Below are 25751 nucleotides of genomic sequence, written 5' to 3' on the forward strand. Positions count from 1 at the left end.
TGTGATGGGCCCTGGGTATGCTCTCTAAGCCTCTTCTTTTATTTAGTGTATCAGTTCTCATGACCCTTTTCATGAATTACCTAGACCCCTGATTGCCTCATCTCTTCTTTCCTGTTCATCTTTTGGCTGTTTCCCTTGTTCTCCGATTAAAAATGTGCCCACAAATGGCATGGAGCAAGGGGATAAAAGTCAAGCTAGGTTTGCTGTTTGGAAACAGCTCTAGTGTGTGTGCATGTGTGTGTGTTTAAAGGCTGAAGGAGAGAGTAGGTGGGAATTCTTGGTTGAAATGAGACTCAGGGACGCTCTGGGGTTTCACTTGTTCCCCATCTCTTGCTTTTCTGTTTCTGTGGATAATTGGGAGTGGGCTGCAGGGTGTTTTTCTCTGTTGAATCTGCCCTTGTAAACCAGGCAAGTGGGTAGAGAAGAACTAGAGTGTAGGGCTCAGAGGCTTTTTCCACATTGTTCACCCCACAATGAGTCACCCCTCTGGTTTGCTCTCTTACCCCACTGAATAATCTCACATTAAAGGAGCGAATTCATTTTCAAAGATCCACACATTTACTTCTAAATTCAGGGTTAAAATTGAGCCAAGAGTGGACAACAAAATGAATGTAAAACTCTGAAGGAGATTTGTAAAGGCCAAAGATATAGAATATTCAGGGCTGAAGGCTCTGGCAAGCTGCCCTAACTGCTGACCCTTCTCCACGAATCTTCACGTGGGGTACATATGAGGTGCTCTCAGGGAAGAAAGAGGGTAATAGATACAAAGCACAGGCCCCCTCCCTCTTCAAAAGTCAGATTTTCTCTCTCTGCACTTGGGATGACTGGAAGGTGATGATGTAGTGACTTCTGCTTGAAGAAGCCATTCTAGAGGTTTGGTTGTTGGTACATCGATAGAATGATCTGGGGGCAGGAAGACTTGAGGACACCTCGGCAGTGTCCACACTGGTGGCCCGCGTGTCCTTGGTTCCCTGCTGGGTATTGGATTACGGCTCCAGCCCCTCTCAGGGACTCCGTGGCTCTGCAGCTCAGGAGGTGCCTGCGTCCTGGCCTCTGCCCCCCAGGGTGCTTCCAGGAGTCCTCTGCGACTTCTGTTCCAAGTGCTCCCAGGCGGTTTCCCAGGGAGGGGCCTCTAGATCTGTGTTTTCTAGTATCTCTGGACTTGCCCTGGGAGGAGCTGCAATTTCAGCTCCTCTTAGAACCATCTCTTCTGGCCTAGGGAGGATACAGGGATGTATGGGCTAAAGTAGCCTAGTGGGGGACTCACCCCAGCTGAAGCCAGTAGCCAGTGTGGGCTCAAGTAAGGGAGAGAGGGTTGTCCTTACTGAATGGAGAAAGGACTCGGTGAATACTTTCTAGCTGCTTGTTAGAGTGCAAACTGCGTTCCCCTTCTCCTGGCCTTCTCCATTCATGCTTTGTTTCCCACACCCCCCCCCCCCCCCCCACCCCGTTTACCCTTCTCATCTTGCCTGATCATGTGATGCTTTGATCGCCCCCTGACACACCCAGCCCTACCTGCCATGTGGTGACCTTTAAGACAGAGCTAGAAGAACCCTGAGCTGGGGATTTCTTCATCTGAGCTCAGTTCCCTGTTGAACTCCCAAATGGGATATAATTGGAAGGGTGTGTGCAGAAATACCTCCTAAAACTGAATAGAGTTTTTAAAATGGGCTACTTTTCCTCTGGGACTTTATGTCTACTGGAAACCCAGATAGAAGTAGGACAATGGGAGAAAACAATTTGTTCTTCATCCACGTTTATTCAGCATACACACTTACTGGGTGTCTTTAGGGATGTTTAGCTTTATGATCGACACTGACAGTAAGGAAATGTAAGACAGAGACCCTGCTCCTTGTAGTCTATTTGGGAGATGGGCAGACAGGTAAGCAAATAAGAACAAAGAAGCCTAACCAATAATCTAATGGGAGTCTGCCTAAGGCAAATAGGGGTACATAGGTGGAAGCCGGTGATTTGGCTGGGGGTAGGTGGTATCAGGGAAAGGCTTTCTTGAAGGCAGAGGGTCTCCCAGCTGCCTTATTTTCCTTGTGGAAGTGACTTCCCTTAACAAGATCACCTGAAGCTCAGTTCTCATTGAGTTATCCTCCCCCAGTTGGCCCCTTGGACAATAGGAAATTGACTTTTTCCAGCAGCGTTTTTCCTGATGCTCTGCTGTAAGGGACATTGTTGGTCCACATTGTACATTTATCTTCTACCAAACCCATTTGCTTCTCTTCTGTGTTTTCTTAAAATTTTTATTGATGTATAATTACAGTAGTATGTAAGTTTCAGGTGTACAGCAAAGTGATTCAGATATATTAATATATGAATGTATATACATACATACTCTTTTTCAGAACTTTTCCATTATAGGTTATTACAAGTGAATATGTTTCCCTCTGCTGTACAGTAAATCCTTGTTGGTTATCTGTTTTGTGTATAGTGATGTGTGTCTGTTGATCCCATACTCCTAACTCCTCCCCACTGTCCCCTTTGGCAACCATAAATTTGTTTTCTACGTCTGTGAGTCTGTTTCTGTTTTGTAAATAAGTTCATTTGTGTCACTTTTTTTTTTTTTAGATTCCACACATAAGTGATGTCATATACTTGTTTGTCTCAGTCTGACTTACTTTCTCCCATGTTTGCAATCTTATTGTGTGGCTATCACCCCAGTCACCCTAACCGGGGACCCAGAGGCCATTTGGATTGCCTCCTCTCTCCTTCTACAGTCATTGATTCTTCCTTTGCAGCTGTTCTCGTCTCCCCTTGTCTCCTGGCTCAGGCCACAGCACTGGCCCAGGCCCTCATGATGTCTTGCCTGGGATTCTGGTTGGTCTTCTATCTGTTATCCACTCCCACATTGCCATTCTCTCCTAAAATGCCCCCACCATATTTAAACTCCTTTACTGGATTCCCTTGGGACTTCAGGTTGAAGTTCAAATTTGTTAGCTTGCCATCTAGGTTCTCGCACCTAAGTTCTTCTCGGTCTGACCTTTGATGACCTCTTTAGCATCACTTCAGGCCGCTGCCTGCATTCTCCTCCCCTCTGCATGCTATGCACCATTCATCTAGCTATTTAGAAGGTCTTCCTGGTCACTGACATGTTATTCTGCTCTATGATTTTTATGCCTTCTGGGTGCTGTTCCTTCTGTGTTGGATTGTCTGTCTTTTTTTTCCCTGAGTTCAGCTGGCTCCTACTCATCTTTGCAAAGTTTGCTCTAGTATCACTTCCTGTGGGAAGCCCTCCCTGATAGCCCAGCCTGGATTTGTTATGCCTCCTCTGGACAGTTGAGATGCTTCTCTAGCATCCTGTAATCATGTATTATATAATTTAGCTTACTCTATCATGGTTTTTAATTTACTTATCAGTCTTCTGTACTAGAATACAAGCCCTTTGAGGCCAGAATCTGTACCTTACTCATCTTAGCGTCCCTGGTACTTGGCACTTCGATGGTACATAGTCGTTATGTTTGGAATTAATATGTGAATGAATGATGTTCTTCCATCTGACTCAGCATGATTCCTATTACAAAGTTTTTAGAGCCCAGAAAGAACAACTTGGGGGTGGAACTTGGGAAAGGACTTATTGCCTCCCTTCAGAAGAGGCAGAGTCTGCCCGTCCCGGTAGAGATGCGATGGAGGGTTTCATGTTGCCTGTCCATTTCCCCATCCAACATCCCCTCACCTTCCTGTGCCCTTCACAGTCAGTCGAGAGCAGAGTATCAGGGCTAGAGTGAGGGACTAGCCTGGGCCTAGGGAAATGCCCAAAAGTCCAGGAATCTTTCTTTTAATGTTTTGTGCCATGCCATCGGATGGACCAGGATCCCAATCCCTGCCAGGCAGGGTCTGAGATATCTGCCCTGCCAAGTCCCTCTTATCATTGGTCCCAGAGTGTAGATCATGGTGGAGGTGGTAGTGGTGGGTAGGTGGGTAGGACTGAATGGGGGGTGTGCAGAGCCCTTGCTGATTTTTACGTGCACAACTGTTTTCTCCCCACCTGGAAAATATACTTCTTCTCCTCTTGAAGAGCTTTGCAGAATTCATTTCCAGCTTTGTTTTGAGCTGAAGGTGAGCCTGACTCCAAAAGAGACTTTATTTATTTTTTAAAATATAAATTTATATATTTTAATTGGAAGTTAATTACTTTACAATATTGTATTGGTTTTGCCATTCATCAACATGACTCTGCCATGGGTATACATGTGTTCCCCATCCTGAACCCCTCTCCCACCTCCCTCCCCATACCATCCCTCTGGGTCATCCCAGTGCACCAGCCCCGAGCATCCTGTATCCTGCATCGAACCTGGACTGGTGATTCATTTCATATATGATATTACACATGTTTCAATGCCATTCTCCCAAATCATCCCACCCTTGCCCTCTCCCACAGAGTCCAAAGCCTGTTCTATACATCTGTGTCTCTTTTGCTATCTCGTATACAGGGTTATCGTTACCATCTTTCTAAATTCCATATATATGCATTAGTTAACTGTATTGGTGTTTTTCTTCCTGGCTTACTTCACTCTGTATAATAGGCTCCAGTTTCATCCACCTCATTAGAACTGATTCCAATGTATTCGTTTTGATGACTGAGTAATACTCCATTGTGTATACATACCACAGCTTTCTTATCCATTCATCTGCTGATGGACATCTAGGTTGCTTCCATGTCCTGGCTATTATAAACAGTGCTGCGATGAACATTGGAGTACATGTGTCTCTTTCAATTCTGGTTTCCTCGGTGTGTATGCCCAGCAGTGGGATTGCTGGGTCACAAGGCAGTTCTATTTCCAGTTTTTAAAGGAATCTCCACGCTGTTCTCCATAGGGGCTGCACTAGTTTGCATTCCCACCAACAGTGTAAGAGGGTTCCTTTTTCTCCACACCCTCTCCAGCATTTATTGCTTGTAGACTTTTGGATCGCAGACATTCTGACTGGCGTGAAATGGTACCTCATTGTGGTTTTGATTTGAATTTCTCTGATAATGAGTGATGTTGAGCATCTTTTCATGTGTTTGTTAGCCATCTGTATGTCTTCTTTGGAGAAATGTCTATTTAGTTCTTTAGCCCATTTTTTGACTGGGTCGTTTATTTTTCTGGAATTGAGCTGCAGGAGTTGCTTGTATATTTTTGAGATTAGTTGTTTGTCAGTTGCTTCATTTGCTATTATTTTCTCCCATTCTGAAGGCTATCTTTTCACCTTGCTTATAGTTTCCTTTGTTGTGCAGGAGCTTTTAATTTTAATTAGGTCCCATTTGTTTATTTTTGCTTTTATTTCCAATATTCTGGGAGGTGGGTCATAGAGGATCCTGCTGGTATTTATGTTGGAGAGTGTTTTGCCTATGTTCTCCTCTAGGAGTTTTATAGTTTCTGGTCTTACATTTAGATCTTTAATCCATTTTGAGTTTATTTTATGGTGTTAGAAAGTGATCTAGTTTCATTCTTTTACAAGTGGTTGACCAGTTTTCTCAGCACCACTTGTTAAAGAGATTGTCTTTTCTCCATTGCACATTCTTGCCTCCTTTGTCAAAGATAAGGTGTCCATAGGTACATGGATTTATCTCTGGGCTTTCTATTTTGTTCCATTGGTCTATATTTCTGTCTTTGTGCCAGTACCATACTGTCTTGATGACTTGGGTTTGTAGTAGAGCCTGAAGTCAGGCAGGTTGATTCCTTCAGTTCCATTCTTCTTTCTCAGGATTGCTTTGGCTATTCAAGGTTTTTTGTATTTCCATTCAAATTGTGAAATTATTTGTTCTAGCTCTGTGAAAAATACCGTTGGTAGCTTGATAGGGATTGCGTTGAATCTATAGATTGCTTTGGGTAGTATACTCATTTTCACTATATTGATTCTTCTGATCCATGAACATGGTATATTTCTCTATCTATTAGTGTCCTCTTTGATTTCTTTCACCAGTGTTTTATAGTTTTCTATATATAGGTCTTTAGTTTCTTTAGGTAGATATATTCCTAAGTATTTTATTCTTTTCATTGCAATGGTGAATGGAATTGTTTCCTTAATTTATCTTTCTGTTTTCTCATTATTAGTGTATAGGAATGCAAGGGATTTCTGTGTGTTGATTTTATATCCTGCAACTTTACTATATTCATTGATTAGCTCTAATACTTTTCTGGTGGAGTCTTTAGGGTTTTCTATGTAGAGGATCATGTCATCTGCAAACAGTGAGAGTTTTACTTCTTCTTTTCCAATTTGGATTCCTTTTATTTCTTTTTCTGCTCTGATTGCTGTGGCCCAAACTTCCAAAACTATGTTGAATAGTAGTGATGAGAGTGGGCACTCTTGTCTTGTTCCTGGCTTTAGGGGAAATGCTTTCAATTTTTCACCATTGAGGATAATGTTTGCTGTGGGTTTGTCATATATAGCTTTTATTATGTTGAGGAATGTTCCTTCTATTCCTGCTTTCTGGAGAGTTTTTTTTTTTATCATAAATGGATGTTGAATTTTGTCAAAGCTTTTCTCTGCATCTATTGAGATAATCATATGGCTTTTATTTTTTAATTTGTTAATGTGGTATATTACATTGATTGATTTGCAGATATTGAAGAATCCTTGCATCCCTGGGATAAAGCCCACTTGGTAATGGTGTATGATCTTTTTAATTGAAAGAAACTTTAAAATATTCTAGCCCATGGTTCACACAAGCAAATTCCAATGAGCACTTTCATAAATGGCCGATTTGGGGGAAGATGTCAAAGACCCCTGGAGAGTCTGGGCTGTTCCTCCTGTCAACACCAGCAGGACTCCCCGCAGCCCAATCACCATGAGTCTCTTTTCACACTGACCCCAGCAAGTCCCATTTCTCTGCCTAATGGCATTGGGATGGATGAAAATGCCACTACCTTTTATTATAGCCCCAAACTTCTGGAGGAGATAAAAAGACCTATTTTGCCATTCTTGCTATATTGACAAAAATTTGTACAGATTATGATCCTTAAAGATTGTGCAGAAAAAAAAGAGCCATCATTCTGCTTGACTCCATTGTCCTCTGGATTCTCAGTCTGTCTTGGAAAGGTGCTCCAGGGTAAAATGTGGTAAATGAGATTTCTGCTGCTAGGCACTGACTACTAAACTCTAAAGGATGAAATATAATATTGCCTAGTCTTGCTTTTAGCTGTCATGTAGAAATAGTTACCTGCTCTGTTTATTTAATATACACCTCTCTCCAGGTCTTTGGTGCTTCCAAGCCCAAGCCTGGTTTGGAGAACCCCTACAGACTTTCAGGAGTCTCATGAGACAATTGCTGTGGTCATAAGCTTGATGCAGAAGGCTTGTTGAATGTTGGAATGGACACTTGTCTCTGGGGACCTTTAAAACATCCCTCATGTATCTTAAATTGTTAGTAAAGATCACTTGTTCATTTTAGATTTTGGAGTATGGAGTGGGAGGATTAGAAAAAGACCAATGTTTTACTGCCCCTGGAGGAACTAGTCCAAAGGGCCAAGGAGGCCTCAAGACAGTGTTTATTTTAGTCCACTGCTGCTCAGAGCCTGCTAAACTTAGTTTGCTTTACCAGGAAAATGCATCCTGCACTTAAAGCATGTAGGTAGAGTATTTTAAGTTCCACTTTACAGGTGAGATAACTGAGGCTCAGGTGACTTAAGCAATTTGTTGGTGGTCACAAGCAAGCAGATTTGGGACTTATATCCATATTTCTTTATTCCAAGTTCAGTGCTAGGCTCATCGAATTTCTAGTTTTAAGGGGACCTACATGCCATCAACTATCCTTCCCTCATCCCAGAGAAGACTAAAATCAACCAGTATTATTTCCCCACCTCTCCAGGGGTTAAATTCATTTCTTAGTCCCCTGGCTTTGGAGAATGTAGTACATGGAATGACCATTTGACTAGCTTGTCTAGTTATTTAAAACCTAGAACCAGCTTGGTCTCTGCTAGAATCAGATGCCATGGGGCTTGCAAACAGCCTGAGCCATACATTCAGAGAAACATCTCGGTTGGCTGGTATTATCTGGCAGAAAAGCCTTGGGCCAGAGTAGAGTGATCTGGGTTCTAGACTCTTTAACTGCCTGGACACTCTGTGCCTCAGTTTCCCTATTTGTAAAACAATGCTACTATTAAAACCTGCCTTCCCTACACCACAGAGCTATGATTAGGATCAAGTGAAAGTACAAAGGAAAAGTCCACCACTGCCCAGATTTCAGCATGTCCAGGGGCTTCTCTGAGCAGTGAGTTTTGATGGCGAGGATGGCCGAGTGACTCATGGGTGCACAAGAAGGTGGGGCGGTGGGGTGGGGGGTGTGGGGGGCAGTGGGGGGCGGTGGGGTGGGGCGGGGCGGGGTGGGAATCTGCATCTGACAGCGTAACTCGTGTGAATGTCCGAGTGCCTTCAGGACCCACGTGAACCTGTCTCTCCTGTCTTCCGCATGCTCCAGGCTGGGGGAAGTTCGCTCGGCTGACCAGAGCACTGACGAGCAGCAGGGGTGTCCTGCAGCAGCTGGCTCCCAGCGTGCAGAAAGGCGAGAACGTCCACAAGCACTCCCGTCTGGCCGAGGTAAGGGCAAGGGCTTAGTTCAGCTTAACCCTCCCCTCACTTCAGGGGGTCCCTGGGCTGAGAAAATGGTCCCCAGGGAGGGTGCTGGCTTGGATGGGACCTTCAGGACTCTGGACTCCTGTCTTGGCTGAGCTGCATACCACAATGTGTGACTCTGGGTAAGTGAGTTAACTCTTGTGAGCTTTGTACTTTGCTGTATGTAAAAGGGAACTCCAAATTCCATTTGAAATTGCTTGAGATAAAAGATGTCAGTTGACTCGGGAAGTAGTAGTGCCATATATATGAAGGGAGCTTTACTTATAAACCTTTGCTGTTTGGGCAATGCATACTATTATAGGAAAAGAAGATACAGGAAACAAAAAGAAAGAGAATAAAAATCACTTAGAATCCCACTAAACAGGTAACATTGTTAGAATTTTTTATGGGCTTGCCTTTACTCTTCCTTGTATTTAAGAAATATTCTATTTCCTCAAGCCTAAGCAATGTATTTTTTTACTCTAATGGAGTTGAGATGTATCTAAGAATCAGCATGTGCATTTAAGGTGGCTTATATTGCCTTTTCTTCATTTTATATAATTATCAACATGTGGAAAAAAAGTGAAAGTGTTAGCTGCTCAGTCATGTCTGATTCTTTGTGACCCCATGGACTGTAGCCCACCAGGCTCCTCTGTCCATGGAATTCTCCAGGCAAGGATACTGGAGTGGGTAGCCATTTACTTCTCAAGGGAATCTTCCTGATCAAGGGATCAAACCCAAGTCTCCTGCATTGCAGGCAGATTCTTTTACCATCTGAGCCACCAGGGAAACCTGATTACGAAAGTTTTCCTGGATAATAAATATACTTAATATTATTGTTGTTTCCATAACCTTTGTAGTAAGGAAAACTCATGGTGATGGTGTTCCTCCTTTTGCTGGGACAAATGAGAGTCTGGGAAGCCTGGACAAGATGTTTGATCAGGCTTAGTGCACCCCCATGATTACTGTCTGTCTTTGGTTGTTTTGCATTGCAAACCACTCTCATCTCCCTGTGGTGGTGCCTGGTATTTTTCCCAACTAGACCAACTAAGGTCTAGTTAATTAGTAAGACCAATTAAGAGCATTACACCTTCCATACAGCACATTTCCATCATACCCAAAGATGACATACCTTAGCTGTCTCTCTGCCTGGTGGTGGCCTGTCAGTTCTTAATCTGAGCGCAGAAGGCAGGGTGCTTCCTGACTTGCCTCTTGGCTCCCATATCCCTGAGGGAGATGCTCCCTGCATGGTGCAGCTGACAGTGGGTGCTCTGCACATATGCACCGAATGTCTAACGAGCTGACTACAGAAGATGTCCCTATATGTATAGCAGCCAAAAGCTTCTGCCCATAGTGGGAATGGGACATTCATTTCTGTCATGTTGGAGCAGGTGAGACCTTGGATGATGGCAGCATCATTTTTATCATGATGTGGGCTCATCTTATGATAAAAAAAGGAGACCGTTCAGCTCACAGCCTGTACTGTCTGTCCCTGATGCTGCTTTTGGTTAACAAAGTTCCCTCCTCTCACACTGCTCTCCACCTGGCTCACTCCCTTCCAGCCACGTTCCTGCTGTTCCTCTTACAGCACAGGCTTGCTCTGCCTGTAGATATCTGTGTGCAGCTCCTTCACCGATGGCAAGTCTTTGCTCAAATGTCATTTTCTTTTTGTGGCTATCTGTGTCGGTAAGAGTTGCAAGAACTAGTAGGATATTTATATTTGAAGAGATTGATTGCAAGGAGTTGGTTAATGTGGTGGTGGGGGCTGGCTGAACAGGTACATAATTCACAGGGCAGGTTGGCCAGCTGAAAACTCTTGCAAGGAGCTGATGCTGAGGTCCATGGGTGGAAGTTCTTCTTTCTCAAGGAAACCTCAGTTCTGCTTTTAAGGCCTTTCAACTGATTAGATGAGGACCACCTAGATTATAGAGTGTAATCTCCTTTCCTAAAAGTCAGCTGATTGTAGGTGTCAATCACATCTACAAAATATCTTCACAGAAGCACTTAGTGTTTGATTGAACAACTGGGTATCATGGCCTAGCCAAGCTGACACATGAAACTGAACATTATGGTTTATTCCTTGTCAATTTGGTACCTGTGTACATTTCCTTAAACCATGTTTAATCTCCAAATAAAGACAAAAGTTGAGCACCAAAGAATTGATGTTTTTGAACTGTTGTAATGGAGAAGACCCTTGAGAGTCCCTTGGACTGCAAGGAGATCAAACCAGTCAATCCTAAAGAAAATAAGTCCTGAATATTCATTGGAAGGACTGATGCTGAAGCTGAAACTCATACTTTGGCCACCTGACGGGCAGAACTGACTCACTGGAAAAGACCCTGATCCTAGGAAAGATTGAAGGCAGGAGGAGAAAGGGATGACAGAGGATGAGATGGTTGGATGGCATCACTGACTCAATGGACATGAGTTTGAGTAAACTCCGGGAATTGGTGATGGACAGGGAAGCCTAGCGTGTTGCAATCCATGGGGTTGCAAAGAGTCAGACACAACTGAGCAACTGAACTGACTGAAAGACAATAACAAAGTCATACTTCCACCTAATATCATCCTCTTATCTTTTTAAATTAAACTTTTAATTTTGTATTGAAATATAGCTGATTCACAGTGTTGTGATATTAATAGTTTCAGGTGGACAGCAAAGAGGCTCAGCCATACATATACCTGTATCCATTCTCTTGCATATAATCAAAACATACCAACCCTCCCCCAGAGGAGGATGAAAACTGCTTGAATGAGATCCTTGACATCCTGTAACTTAAACAGTGTGATATAAACTTAATTTCTATCAATATGTCTTGTGTTAGATGACAAAGGAATAAGAGGGAAGAAAATAAAAGTAATAAATAAAATAAATTGCCTACACACACACACACACACACACAGATACATGCAAACATTCATAACAAAATAAGAAATACTCATACCTCTTAATCTTCTCCTTAACCTCCTCTGTTATTCTCCACTTAACATCTCCTGATATACTCTGAAATTGAAATCGTTAGTCACTTAGTCATGTTCAGCCAACTCTGTGAACCCATGGACTGTAACCTGGCTGGCTCCTCTGTTCATGGGATTTCCCAGGGAAGAGTACTGGAATGGGTTGCCATACCCTTCTCCAGGGGATCTTCCCAGCCCAGGGATCGAACTCAGGTCTCCTGCATTTCAGGCAGGTTCTTTACCCTGTGAACTACTAGGGAAGCTATACAGTTTGCTTATTTATTGTACTTACTGTTCACTGATATGTCCCCAGCATTTAAAAACAGTGTTTGGCACATAGTAGATGCTCATAAGTGTTTTTTTTTTTCTTAATTGATCAAATGGATAAAAGAAAGGAAATGATGTTGGTGTTTTTGTCTACCTGTCTGGCATGAGTAAGTGCTGATTGACTGGCAATATGAGGCAAACATCTGGGTCCTCTCCCAGGGGCTAGTAAATTTTAATTAGCCTGGCTAGAGGCTTATGGATTTTATTGATCTTTTCAAAGAACCAACTTTTGGTTTTGTGGATTTTCTCTAATGGTTTCCTGTTTTAAATTTCACTGATTTCTGCTCTAATTTTTTTTCCCTTCTGTTTAGTTTGGATTGAATTTACCCTTCTTTTTCTAGCTTCCTAAGACAGAAGCTCAGTTTACTGATTTTTGATCTTTCTTCTTTACTAATATATCAATCCTATAAATTTCCTTTTAAACACTGCTTTCACTGCATCCCACAAATTTTGATAGGTTGTGTTTTCATTTTCACTTTGTTCAAAATATTTAAAGCTTTCTATTGAGATTTTTTTCTTTGATCCCATGTGTTACTTAGAAGTGTTGTTTAATCTCCAAGTATTTGGCGATTTTCCAACTATCTTTCTGTTACTGATTCCTGGTTTAATTCCGTTGTCATCTGAGGGCAGACATTGTTTGATTTCTTTTCTTTTAAATTTGTGTTTTATGGCCTAGTGTGTGGTCTGTCTTGGCGAATGTTCCATGTGGGCTTGAGAAGAATGTATATTTAGCTACTATTAGAGGAAACAGTCTATAGATGTCCTTTTTATCCACTTGATTGATGGCGGTGTTGAGTTCAACAATACCCTGACTGATTTTTGCCTGCTGGATCTGCATGTTTCCATTAGGGGGCTGTTAAAGTCTCTAACTATCATAGTGGATTCATCTATTTCTCCTTACAGTTCTTTTCGTTTTTGCCTCAGGTATTCAGTTCTTTCAGTTTTTGCCTCAGGTATTTAATATTTTGATGCTCTGTTGCTTGGTGCCTATGTACTAAGGATTGTTATGTCTTCATGAAAAACCAACTCCTTTATCATTATGTAATGCCATTATTTTTTTTAAATTTATGTTTTAATTGGAGGATAATTGCTTTACAATGTTGTGTTGGTTTCTGCCATAATTATATATATATCCCCACCCTGTTGAGCCTTCCTCCCCTCCCCCATCCCACTCCTCTGGGTCATCACAGAGCGGCAGGCTGGGCTCCCCGTGTTATACAGCAGCTTCCCACTAGCTAGCTATTTTACACATGATAACCCAATCAAAAAATGGGCAGAAGACCTAAATAGGTATTTCTCCAAAGAAGACATACAGATGGCCAATAAATACATGAAGAGATGTTCAACATCGCTCATTATTAGAGAAATGCAAATCAAAATTATAATGAGGTGTTACCTCACACCAATGAGAATGGCCAACATCAAAAAATCTACAAATGATAAATGCTGGAGAGGATGTGGAGAAGAGAGAATCCTCTGCACTGTTGGTGGGAATGTAAGTTGATACAGCCACTATGGAGAACAGTATGGAGGTTCCTTAAAACACTAGGAATGATACTACCATATGACCCAGCAATCCCACTACTGCATATATACCCTGAGAAAATCACCATTGAAAAAGACACATGTGTTGTAATGCCATTCTTTATCCCTGATAATTTTTCTTGCTATAAAGTTTCTGGTCTGTCAGAAATGAATATTGCAACTCCCATTTTCTTTTGCTTAGCATTAGTATGGTAAATCTTTCTTTACCCTTTTGTTTTAATCTATTTGTGTCTCTGTATTTAAAGTGGGTTTCTTATTGACAGCATATAATTGGGTCTTATTTCTTGATCCACTTTGATAATCCCTGTATTAATTGGCCTATTTAAATCATTGACATTTAAAGTGATTATTGTCAGATAATCACTTTAAAGTCAGATTAAAATTGGATTAATATCTACAGAATTTGTTGCTGGTTTTTCTTTGTTGTCCTTGGTTCTGTGTTCTTATTTTGTCTTCCACTTTTTTTGCCTTTTATGGTTTAACTGAGCATGTTATATGATTCTATTTCTTTCCTGTTTCCTTAGGATATCAATTATACTTCCTTTTTTACTTTTTTTTTTAGTGGTTGCCCTAGAGTTTGCAGTGTACATTTACAAGTAATCCAAGTCCACTTTCAAATACAGTCATCCGTAGGTATCCACAAGGGACTTTTTTCCAGGACCCCTCACAAATACCAAAATCCATGGATGCTCAAGTCTTTTATATAAAATGGCATGTGTTTGTATATAACCTAAGCATATCCTCTTATATAATTTAAATCATCTCTAGATTACTTATAATACCTAATACAATGTAAATGCTCTGTAAACAGTTGTAAATATAATATAACTGCTGTGAAGATAGTTGCTGGTGGAGCAACAAATTCAAGTTTTGCTTTTTGGCACTTTCTGGAATTCCTTTTCTGAATATTTTGATCTGCACATGGTTGAGTCCACAGGCGTGAAAACCATGGATTTAGAGGGCCCGCTGTAAACTGTGGGTTGGGAAAATCCTTTGGAGGAAGAAATGGCAACCCACTTCAGTATTCTTGCCTGGGAAATCCCTTGGACAGAGGAGTCTGGCAGGCTGCAGTGCGTGGGGTCGCAGAGTTGGACAGGACTGAAGTGATGAGCATGCATGCCCTGTAATATACTGCTTCATGAGCAGTGCAAGTGCTTTGTAATTAAATGCTCTGCTAATTGTTCTGTCGTGTCCCTTGTATTATTCCTGTGATTCACTTATTCATAAGTGTACATAAGCATTTATATACATACACACACACATATTATCATACATTGCTGCTGTTACTTTGAACAAGCTGTTACCTGTCAGATCAATTAAGAATGAAACAAGTTTTCTTTTACCTTCCCTTATTCCTTATGCAGTGTGCACTATTCTTTTTAATTAAGTAGATCCAACTTTATGACTGATATTTCTTTCTCTCTGAACATCTTCTTTATACGCTTCTTGCAAAGCATTTCTGCTGGCAACAAATTCCCTCAATTTTTATCTGAGGGAGTCTATTTGTCCTTTCACTTTTGAAAGATAACATTCCAAGGTATAGAGCTCTAGTTTGGTGTTTGCTTTTTCGGCACTTTAAATATTTTACTCTACTCTCTTGCTTGTGTGGCCTCTGAGTGGGATTATGGTGTGATTCTTATCTTCCCTCCTAATAGGTTATGATTTCCCCTCACTCCCACCTGCTATGCACCCCCTTCCCTGCCCCCGCACCCTGGACTCTTTGAGGAATTTTTGTTTGATTTTCTGCAGTTTGAATATGCTATGCCTCAGTGGGTTTTTTTTTTTTTTTTAAACGTTTCTTTTCATTATCTTGCTTTGTGTTTACTGAGTTTCCACTCTCTGTGGTTTGGTGTCTGACATGAATTTGGGGGAAATTATCTGTCATTATTGCTTCAAGTATTTCTTCCATTTCCCCCTTCTGTTTTTCCCATTTCCTATTTGTTACGCCTTTTGGAGTTGTTGCACAGTCCTTGGACATCCAGTTTTACTTTAATTTTTTGTCTTTTTCTCTTTGCTTTTCAGTTTTGAAGGTGTCTGTTGACATGTTCCCAAGCTCAGAAATGCTTTCCTCTGCCATGTCCTGTCCACTATGGAGCCCATCAAAGGCATTCTTTATTTCTAAATTTATGGTCTGATAATTCCAGCATCCCTGCCATATCTAGGTCTGTCTCTGTCTCTTTAGACTGTGTTTTTTGGCTTTCAGTATGTCTTGCTACTTTTTGTTAAAATCCAGGCATAATGTTCTGGGTAAAAGGAACTCAGGTAAGTAGGCCTTTCGTGTGGTGTAAGATATCTGGGCAGGTGATGGGTGTTTCCTAGGGGTGCTTTGTTCATAGTGATGCTTTCTAAGGCCCACTTGACTTCACACTCCAGGATATCTGGCTCTAGGTGAGTGATCACACCATTGTGATTATCTTGGTAATGAAGATCTTTTTTGTACAGTTCTTCTGTATATTCTTGCCACCTCTTCTTAATATCTTCTGCTTCTGTTAGGTCCATACCATTTCTGTCCTTTATTGAGCTCAATATGTCAGCAAATTTGGAAAACTCAGCAGTGGCCATAGGACAGGAAAAGGTCAGTTTTCATTCCAGTCCCAAAGAAAGGCAATGCCAAAGAATGCTCAAACTACCACACAGTTGCACTCATCTCACATGCTAGTAAAGTAATGCTCAAAATTCTCCAACCCAGTCTTCAGAAATACGTGAACTGTGAACTTCCAGATGTTCAAGCTGGTTTTAGAAAAGGCAGAGGAACCAGAGATCAAATTGCCAACATCTGCTGGATCATGGAAAAAGAAAGAGAGTTTCAGAAAAATATTTATTTCTGCTTTATTGACTATGCCAAAGCCTTTGACTATCTGGATCATGATAAACTGTGGAAAATTCTGAAAGAGATGGGAATGCCAGACCACCTGACCTGCCTCTTGAGAAATATGTATGCAGGTCAGGAAGCAACACTTAGAACTAGACATGGAAAAACAGACTGGTTCCAAATAGGAAAAGGAGTACCTCCTTATTTAACTTATATGCAGAGTACATCATAAGAAATGCTGGGCTGGATGAAGCACAAGCTGGAATCAAGATTGCTGGGAGAAATATCAATAACCTCAGATAAGCAGATGACACCACCCTTATGGCAGAAAGTGAAGAACTAAAGAGCCTCTTGATGAAAGTGAAAGAGGAGAGTGAAAAAGTTGGCTTAAAGCTCAACATTCAGAAAACGAAGATCATGGCATCCGGTCCCGTCACTTCATGGGAAATAGATGGGGAAACAGTGGAAACAGTGTCAGACTTTATTTTTTTGGGCTCCAAAATCATTGCAGACAGTGACTGCAGCCATGAAATTAAGACGCTTACTCCTTGGAAGGAAAGTTATGACCCACCTAGATAGCATATTAAAAAGCAGAGACATTATTTTGTCCATAAAGATCTGTCTAGTCAAGGCTATGATTTTTCCAGTGGTCATGTATGGATGTGAGAGTTGGACTATAAAGAAAGCTTCTAGTCAAGGCTATGGTTTTTCCTGTGGTCATGTATGGATGTGAGAGTTGGACTGTGAAGAAGGCTGAGCGCCGATGAATTGATGCTTTTGACCTGCGGTGTTGGAGAAGACTCTTGAGAGTCTCTTGGACTGCAAGGAGATCCAACCAGTCCATTCTGAAGGAGATCAACCCTGGGATTTCTTTGGAAGGAATGATGCTAAAGCTGAAGCTCCAGTACTTTGGCCACCTCATGCAAAGAGTTGTCTCATTGGAAAAGACTCTGATGCTGGGAGGGATTGGGGGCAGGAGAAGAAGGGGACGACTGAGGATGAGATGGCTGGATGGCATCACGGACTTGATGGACGTGAGTCTGAGTGAACTCCAGGAGATGGTGATGGACAGGGAGGCCTGGCGTGCTGCAATTCGTGGGGTTGCAAAGAGTCAGACACGACTGAGTGACTGAACTGAACTGAGCGCCGAAGAATTGATGCTTTTGAACTGTGGTGTTGGAGAAGACTCTTGAGAGTCACTTGGACTGCAAGGAGATCCAACCAGTCCTTCCTAAAGCAGATCAGTCCTGGGTGTTCATTGGAAGGACCGATGTTGAAGCTGAAAGTCCAATACTTTGGTCACCTGATGCGAAGAGCTGACTCATTTGAAAAGACCCTGATGCTGGGAAAGATTGAGGGCAGTAGGAGAAGGGGATGACAGAGGATGAGATTGTTGGATGGCATCACTGATTCAATGGACATGGGTTTGGGTAAACTCCGGCAGTTGGTGATGTACAGGGAGGCCTGGCGTGCTGCAGTTCATGGGGTTGCAAAGAGTCAGCCATGACTGAGCAACTGAACTGAACTGAATGGACCTTGAAGGCATTGTGCTAAATGAAATATGTCAGACAGAGAAAGACAAATACTGTATGATCTTATTTTTATGTGGAAATAAAACAAAGCAAAACAAAAAACTCCTGATCTGCATAGATAACAGACAACAGGTTGGTGGTTGCCAGACGCAGGGGATAAGGGCAAATGAAATTGATGAAGTCAGTCAAAAGGTACAAACTACCAGTTATAAAGTAAATGAGTTCTGGTGATGTAATGAAGCATGGTGCCTATTGTTTGTAATACTGTATTGTATATTCAAAAGAGTAGTTAAACATTCTTACTACAAGAAAAAAATTTGTAGCTACACGTGACAATGTATGTTAATTCGACATTGTGGACACCATTTTGCATTGTATATAAATAAAGAATCATTATGCCATACACCTGAAACTAATAGGATGTTTCCCTGATGACAAAGATGGTAAAGAATCTGCCTGCAATGCAGTAGAGCTGGGTTCCATCCCTGGAGGAGGGCATGACTACCCACTCCAGTATTCTTACTTGGGTATCTAATAAACAGGAAATAGGATGTTACATGTCATCCTACATTTCTCAGTAAGAAAAAAATTTCAATTTTCAGAAGTAAAACAAGTTTTTTGTTGGATTCATATATACATATATATTTCATATATATAGTGTTCATATATATTTATATTGATTTTTTAAAAAACAAAATGTTGTCATAATTCTGTATGTGTTATTTTCCAGTTTGCCTTTCCCCCCACTTCCTAGCGTATTTGGGATATTTTCCTAAGAGCACATATCCCTTTCATTCTTTTTAATGGTTGCTTTGTATTCATTGCACGACTATATCTAAAGCTGTTTAGTTAGCTGTCCCCTTGTTGATACATAATTAGATTGTTACCAGTCTTTGGTTATTACAGATCATAATGCTTCAGTGAACCTCTTTGTATGTATATTTTTGTTTTAATTTAGAAAACCTTAAGACATTCAGAGTAGTAAAGAGTAATTTAACAAGTTTTCATTTACCTAATTTGTTTATATAGTACATGCTGACAATTTCTCACTCCAAATTCTTTTTTAAAAATTAAAATGTTACATGGAAACCCCCTGGTGGTCTAGTGGTTAGGAGTCAGCAATTTCACTGCTCTGAGCTTGGGTTTGATCCCTGGTCAGGGAACTAAGATCCCATAAGCGACTTAGCAGCAGCAGCAAGCTGCATCAGATCAGTTCAGTTTAGTCACTCAGTCATGTCCGACTCTTTACAACCCCATGAACCACAGCATGCCAGGCCTCCCTGTCCATCACCAACTCCCAGAGTCCACCTAAACCCATGTCCATTGTGTCGGTGATGCCATCCAACCGTCTCATCCTCTGTTGTCCCCTTCTCCTCTGGCCCTCAATCTTTCCCAGCATCAGGGTCTTTTCAAATGAGTCAACTCTCCGCATCAGGTGGCCAAACAGCCAAATAAAATAAAATAAAATAAAATATTACAGGTAAAGTTGAGGTCCTCTTAGAATTGATTCCCAGAGGTAACATTGCCCTAAAGCTGTATGTCTCCTTGCTATTGGTGTTTTAATATTTTTATTACTTATATTTTTATTCATAAACATATATACTGATTTGTAGTTTTAAAAATGTGTGTTCACAGATTATATCATATTTTATGACATATTTTGTACCCAACATTAATTTTTGAAAGCTTTTTATTTTAAAATTATTATAGACTCACAGTAAGTTGCAGGGCTTTGCTGGTGGCTCAGAGGTAAAGAATCCACCTGCCAATGTAGGAGATACGAGTTCAATCCCTGGGTCAGGAAGGTCTCCTGGAAAAGGAAGCAGCAACCTATTCCAGTATTCTTGCCTGGGAGATCCCATGGACAGAGGAGCCTGGCAGGCTGCAGTCCACGGAGTCGCAAAGAGTCAGACACAATCTAGCAACTAAACAACAGCAACAGGTTACAAAACTAGTACACAGGGTGCTCTGTACCCTCCATTCAGCTTCCCTCAGGGCAGCATCTTATAAACTACAGTCTAATAGTACACAGTGCGACGTATAACTATAGGAGATCAACATGTGTTCAGGTCAGTTCAGTTGCTCAGTCCTGTCCGACTCTTTGTGACCCCACTGTCTGCAGCACGCCAGGCCTCCCTGTCCATCACCAACTCCTGGGGTTTACTCAAACCCACGTCCATTGAGTTGGTGATGCCATCCAACAATCTCATCCTCTGTCGTCCCCTTCTCCCACCTTCAATCTTTCCCAGAATCAGGGTCTTTTCAATGAGTGAGCTCTTTACATCAGGTGGCCACAATATTGGACTTTGAGCTTCAACATCAGTCCTTCCAATGAATATTCAGGACTGATTTCCCTTAGGATGGACTGGTTAGCTCTCCTTGCAATCCAAGGGACTCTCAAGAGGCTTCTCCAACACCACAGTTCAAAAGCATCAATTCTTTGGCACTCAGCTTTCTTTCTAGTCCAAATCTCACATCCATACATGACTACTGGAAAAACCATAGGTTTGATGAGATGGACCTTTGTTGGCAAAGTAATGTCTCTGCTTTTTAATATTCTGTCTAGGTTGGTCATAACTTTCCTTCCAAGGAGTAAGCGTCTTTTAATTTCATGGCTGCAGTCACCAGCTGCAGTGATTTTGGAGTCCCCCAGAATAAAGTCTGTCTCTCTTTCCACTGTTTCCCAATCTGTTTGCCATGAAGTGATGGGACTGAATGCCATGATCTTAGTTTTCTGAATGTTGAGCTTTAAGCCAACTTTTTCACTCTCCTCTTTCACTTTCATCAAGAGGCTCTTTAGTTCTTCTTCACTTTCTGCCATAAGGGTGGTGTCTTCCGCATATCTGAGGTTATTGATTTCTCCCGGCAATCTTGATCCAGCCGTGCATTTCTCATGATGTACTCTGCATGTAAGTTAAATAAGCAAGGTGACAATATACAGCCTTGACGTACTCCTTTTCCTATTTGGAACCAGTCTATTATTCCGTATCCAGTTGTAACTGTTGCTTCCTGACCTGCATACAGATTTCTCAAGGGGCAGGTCAGGTGGTCTGGTATTGCCATCTCTTTCAGAATTTTCCACAGTTGATTGTGATCCACACAGTCAAAGGCTTTGGCATAGTCAATAAAGCAGACATAGGTGTTTTTCTGAAATTCTCTTGCTTTTTTGATGATCCAGTGGATGTTGGCAATTTGATCTCTGGTTCCTCGACCTTTTCTAAAACCAGCTTGAACATGTGGAAGTTCACAGTTCACATATTGCTGAAGCCTGGCTTGGAGAATTTTGAACATGCTCAGAATCAACATGTGTAGAGTATTGTTAGTTAAAGATCATACTCAGATTTCATCAGTCTTTACATGTACTCATTTGTGTGTGTGTGTGCCTTTGTACAATGTATACATGTGAGTATGTATTTAGTTTCACAAGAAGCTTCCAAACTATTTGCCAATTGCAACTGGTTGTACTGTTTTACATAGGAAACATCCAGTTTCTGTCCTTGCCAGCATTTGACATTGCAACTATTTTTTATTTTAACCAGGTTACTAAGTATGTAGTGATAGCTCATTGTGGTCATAATTTGCATTTTAAATGGCTAGAGATATTGAATGTCTTTTCATGAGCTTGTTTTCCAACCATATTTCCAACCTAGTGAAATGTCAGATCATGTCTCTTGCCCATTTTCTGAGTTCTGTTAATATTTCTTCCTTTTTTATTGCCTTAGAAATGTCAGCTTAATTAATTTTTTTATTATTGGAGTATAATTGCTTTATAATGTTAGTTTTTGCTGTACAAGAAAGTGAATCAGCTCTATGTAGAGATGTCAGCTTACTTTAAATCCTCTGGTTTGGTGTTTACTTTCCTCTTATAGTGAGCTTATGCCCGACCTGAGATTGTTGGTGGGAGTCCACTGGGCCCCTAGTCGATGAGGCATCTGGATGTGGTGGTTGAGTTTGCCCGCCAGTTTCATAAACTTTCATCTGGTTCAGACCAACTTTCCTGTACATGTTTTTAGCCCTGGGGCTCCCAACCATGTGAACAGCAGGAGTTTGGCCCCACACTCATATATGGCAGGTACTTGGGGTTCTGATCTCTTACATGTAATCCTCTTCTATCCAAAAGGCCGGACAGATGACCAGTTTCCTTTTTACGTCTCTGAAGCACTGTTAATGGTTTTCTGCTCCACGCCTCTTTGTCAGGGCAGCGCTCTGCCGCCCCAGCAAGAGCATGTGGTTTCCCTTCCAGTCCCATCCGGTGCATACCCAGCTCTGATAAGCCCTGTTTCTGAAAAACTCCTGGACTGTTTCGTTTCAGCTCCTACTGGCAGCTTTGGTATTGCATTTCTTTTACTGTTCTGGCACCTAAGATTTTGAACTTTATTGTTTCTTTTGAAACGTTTGTTTGAATTTTTAAACACTGTCTCAGTGTGTTGGGTATAAATGGATGGGTTACCATTCTTAGTCCCTTCTATTGATTGTTAGCTCTCTAAATACTTGTGCTAGAATAAAAATGATGGATTACTAGGAGTGGAATTAAGGAGACAGATGGTAGAAACATTTCAAACTGGGATAGAAACTGCCAAGTTCAAACAAGGTTATGCCAGTTTGCCAATTTCTTTCTTCTCTCACCATTACCAATATTAATTGCCATCAGTTTTTACTCGGTCTTAAGTTTTAGCATTTCAGTTAATTCTTAAAGGAAGGACACCTACTTTTCAATGACTGTGCACGGGTTTGGTCTAATCAATACAGAAGCTGCTTTCCTTATGCACACGGAAGTGGTGTCATGGCCGCCCATGTGAGGAACACTAGTTGGCCCTGTGCTGACCATCTCACGGCAGCTGGACAGAGACGCAGAGACCAGAACTTTACTTACTGGACACCCGCACAGCTGGGCTTGCTCTCCACATTCCACGCTGATGAGCAGGCACGCTGTCCTTGGCTGAGACAGAGTGGAAGGTGGGTTTGTGGAGGCCAAGCTGGTAGTGTGTGTGTGCACTCAGGCATGTCCCACTCTTTACGACCCCATGCACTCTGTAGGCCGCCAGACTCCTCTGTCCATGGAGTTTCCCAGGCAAGAATACTGGAGCGGGTTGCTGTTTCCTTCTCCAGGGAATCTTCCCGCCCAGGGATCAAACCTAGGTCTCCTGCACTGCAGGTGGTCTCCTGCATTGTAGGTGAATTCTTTACCAGCTGAGCCACCAGGGAGCCAGTAATAGGGTCCCTCAAGCCAGAATCACTGGTAGAGGCTGCCAGATTGTATGTGAACAAAGGTGTTTTTTTTCTGAGAAATAGACCTCATGTGCCTTGAACTTGACATTTCCCACTCCACTATTTCTTTGGGGGGAATGGGGAATGTTGACTTCATTTGATTCTTCAGAGTCAGGGGAAAGTGACAACACTCAGGGGTGTCTTACCATGCAACCTCGTATTCTGATGTTTTGTACATGAATATGTTAATAACTGGCAACAGGAACTTCTGCCGCAATTATCTGGGTTTGAAGCTCGTTTTGTCTCTCATACAGTCTTTTTTGAATACTCACACTATCTCAGTATGCCACAAGCTGCGCTTAGGTAGTGAGCTTGTCATTTCTGGAGGTGTGTTGGGTGACCGTTCGATGGCACATGGACGGTGAGTTTTGAAGTGTGGCTGGACTAATGGCCTCTGGTTAGCATCCAGCCCTGAAGGGCAGCCTGTGCCTGGTGGCTCCACCAGCCCTCAGGGCCACAGAATTCCTTCCAGTCAGCACTCTGCACTCAGGGCTGAGGTCTTAGAGGCGGGACTGTTTGCATTTTTCCTAGGAGGGCCCTATCGTTTATCCAAGCAGGTAGGGAAACCTCACACGTTCAGTGATGCCAGGGATCAACTCTACACTTGATTTTGATTAAAAAAAACAAACTTGTCAATGAACAGCTTAATTGAGGTTTAAGGATTTTTTGCAGGTTTTTTACCCTTAGAGACAGGATGATGTAGTGGAAAGTGGAAGGGATTTAGAGTCAGACTGACCCGAGTTCTGTCCAAAACTCCACTGCATTCCAGCTGTGTGATTTCATAAAAGTTGCTTAACCTCACTCATCTTTCCTCATACTCATGAACTAAAGATGCTACTTATCTACCCTGAAAGACCATCATGAGGATTTGTGACGCTTCCAAGACACGTCCAATCTTACTGCTCCCTGCTTAAAACTCCTTTAACATCGTCTTGTTATTTCTTTGGATAATTTAAAAATTTACATTGTGACTTACAAGACCTAACCCCCTCTCTAGCCTGACCCAGCTTTATGCTCACACTCAATGTCAGCCAGTGGCATATGCTTGTCAGACTGTCCCTGAGGCCTTGGAAATGCCCTTCTTGTGCCTGCGACTCTTGCTGTGTCTCTCTGCTGGCCTAGTTCCTACCCATGCTTCAAGCCCCAAGGTGGACTTCAGACCTCCCCTGTGAGACCTTCTCAACTGCCCTGTCCCACCTCAGGCAGGTAAGCCTCACTTTCAGAGGCTCTCCTTGCCATGGGCAGTTTCCTCTTCGAGCTCTCATGCCCTGAGAATGCTGCTGTTTAATATTTGCCTCTTCCAATAGATGAAAGGTCTGTGAAGACAGTATCTCTCTTGTTTATTCTACATCTCTACCATTGAACATAGTACCAACACCCAGTAAGTGCTTGGTAAGTGTTCATTAAAGGAATGAATGAATGAAGAAGGATGCAAACACTTAATTTCAGTGCCTGACACTTGGTAGGCCCTCAGTAAATATTGATTCCTTTTCACTTTTAACCTCTTCCTCCCCACCTGAAAGTTGTCTGCCTCGATCGTGGATAATGGACAACTATTTGTAGCTGATTTTGATAACGATGGCAGTGTTTCCATGATTCCACCTCATCACTAATACTCAAAAACTAGAGTTTTAAAAGTGTAGTTGAAGAATTCAAAATAAAATGTTAAAAGAAGAGCACTGAAGTACTCCTCAGCTGAATAGGGAACAAAAATGTTGCCCAGTTGCGTTTCACTGTGGGCATATATTTGTGGAGGCGTCATGGGCTGGTGCTCTATTGTGACATAAAGTATATTGGTTAATACTTTTAATTGCCTCCCACTGCCTGTATCTCTCCCATTAAAGAACAAGTGCATCATGGAAAAAGTTCTAAAAATAGAGCCTGCCTGGTTTATGGAGAAGGGTGTTTATGACGGGAATTAAGCACGTGTTTAGCTCACATGTCTTAAGCCCCGAATCAGGCTTTCTTCTGTGGCCGGGGCCTCACTTAGCATCCAGCGTGCCCTGTTTATTGGAATACACTTTTTCTGATGAGAACAGACTCTGTCCTCATTCTGTGGTCGTAAAAAACCCATGTTGTTTCTAAGCAGGGGAGGTTTTTGGAGCTGTACTTGGGGAAAGGGAAAGAGATGCAGGTATAGGTGCTGAGGGCGGGGTTGTGCCTGGAATAAGCGGTTTAAGGAAAGCAGGATTTCACTTCACTCACAGTGGGAGGGTGTCTGAGGCAGCTGTGAGAGATGAGGGTGATGGTGGGGTTCGTGGAGCGGGCTCTGTCTGTGGCCTTGATCGATAAACGAAGCCAGTTTGGAAGGTAAAGTGGTGAGCTCCCCAGGGCTTCCCTGAAAGAGGAACTTCTCGTTCTCTGTGTTTGACCCTGGTTTCTTCTGCCGTCATCCAGGGAGATGACGCTGACCTCCCCCATGAGATGGTGGGCTTGAGGTGGCTGGCTCCTCTGACTCTTGCTCGGGTTCCTCCTGGCTATGTTGGACTGGCCCAGTGTTCGGGCTCCCAGGGAGACTTTGCATGCTGCTCTGTCCTGTGCTGCTCTCTGGCTCAAACCCACACCCCCTCCTTCCTGGAGCTCTTCAGCACCGTGTAGCAGGCCTCCTCTTCTGGACTTGCCTCTTCTGATCCTTCTTCCCCACTGAGGCCCGATTATCCTCGCAGAGAGCAGTTTGGTTATGCACCTCCTTTACGTAAAGTTCTTACCATTGCATAAACAGCACATCAAAGCTTGACCCCTCCCTTATATTTAGCTTAATTTCTCAA

General features: G+C 42.2%; 1 protein-coding gene across 2 annotated transcripts in view; it reads left to right on the forward strand.

Annotated features, from left to right (window-relative positions):
* KCNH1 (potassium voltage-gated channel subfamily H member 1) overlaps positions 1 to 25751 on the forward strand; it is a 420328-nt gene that overhangs the window by 54746 nt on the left and 339831 nt on the right. For both annotated transcript variants that reach the window (XM_068986173.1, XM_068986174.1), the window contains exon 5: positions 8408 to 8526. In XM_068986173.1, coding sequence (XP_068842274.1) covers positions 8408 to 8526 — 119 coding nt within the window. The remainder of the gene's footprint in view (positions 1 to 8407; positions 8527 to 25751) is intronic.

This window comes from Capricornis sumatraensis, chromosome 14, assembly GCF_032405125.1.
Source record: "Capricornis sumatraensis isolate serow.1 chromosome 14, serow.2, whole genome shotgun sequence".
NCBI classification, from domain to species: Eukaryota; Metazoa; Chordata; class Mammalia; order Artiodactyla; family Bovidae; genus Capricornis; species Capricornis sumatraensis.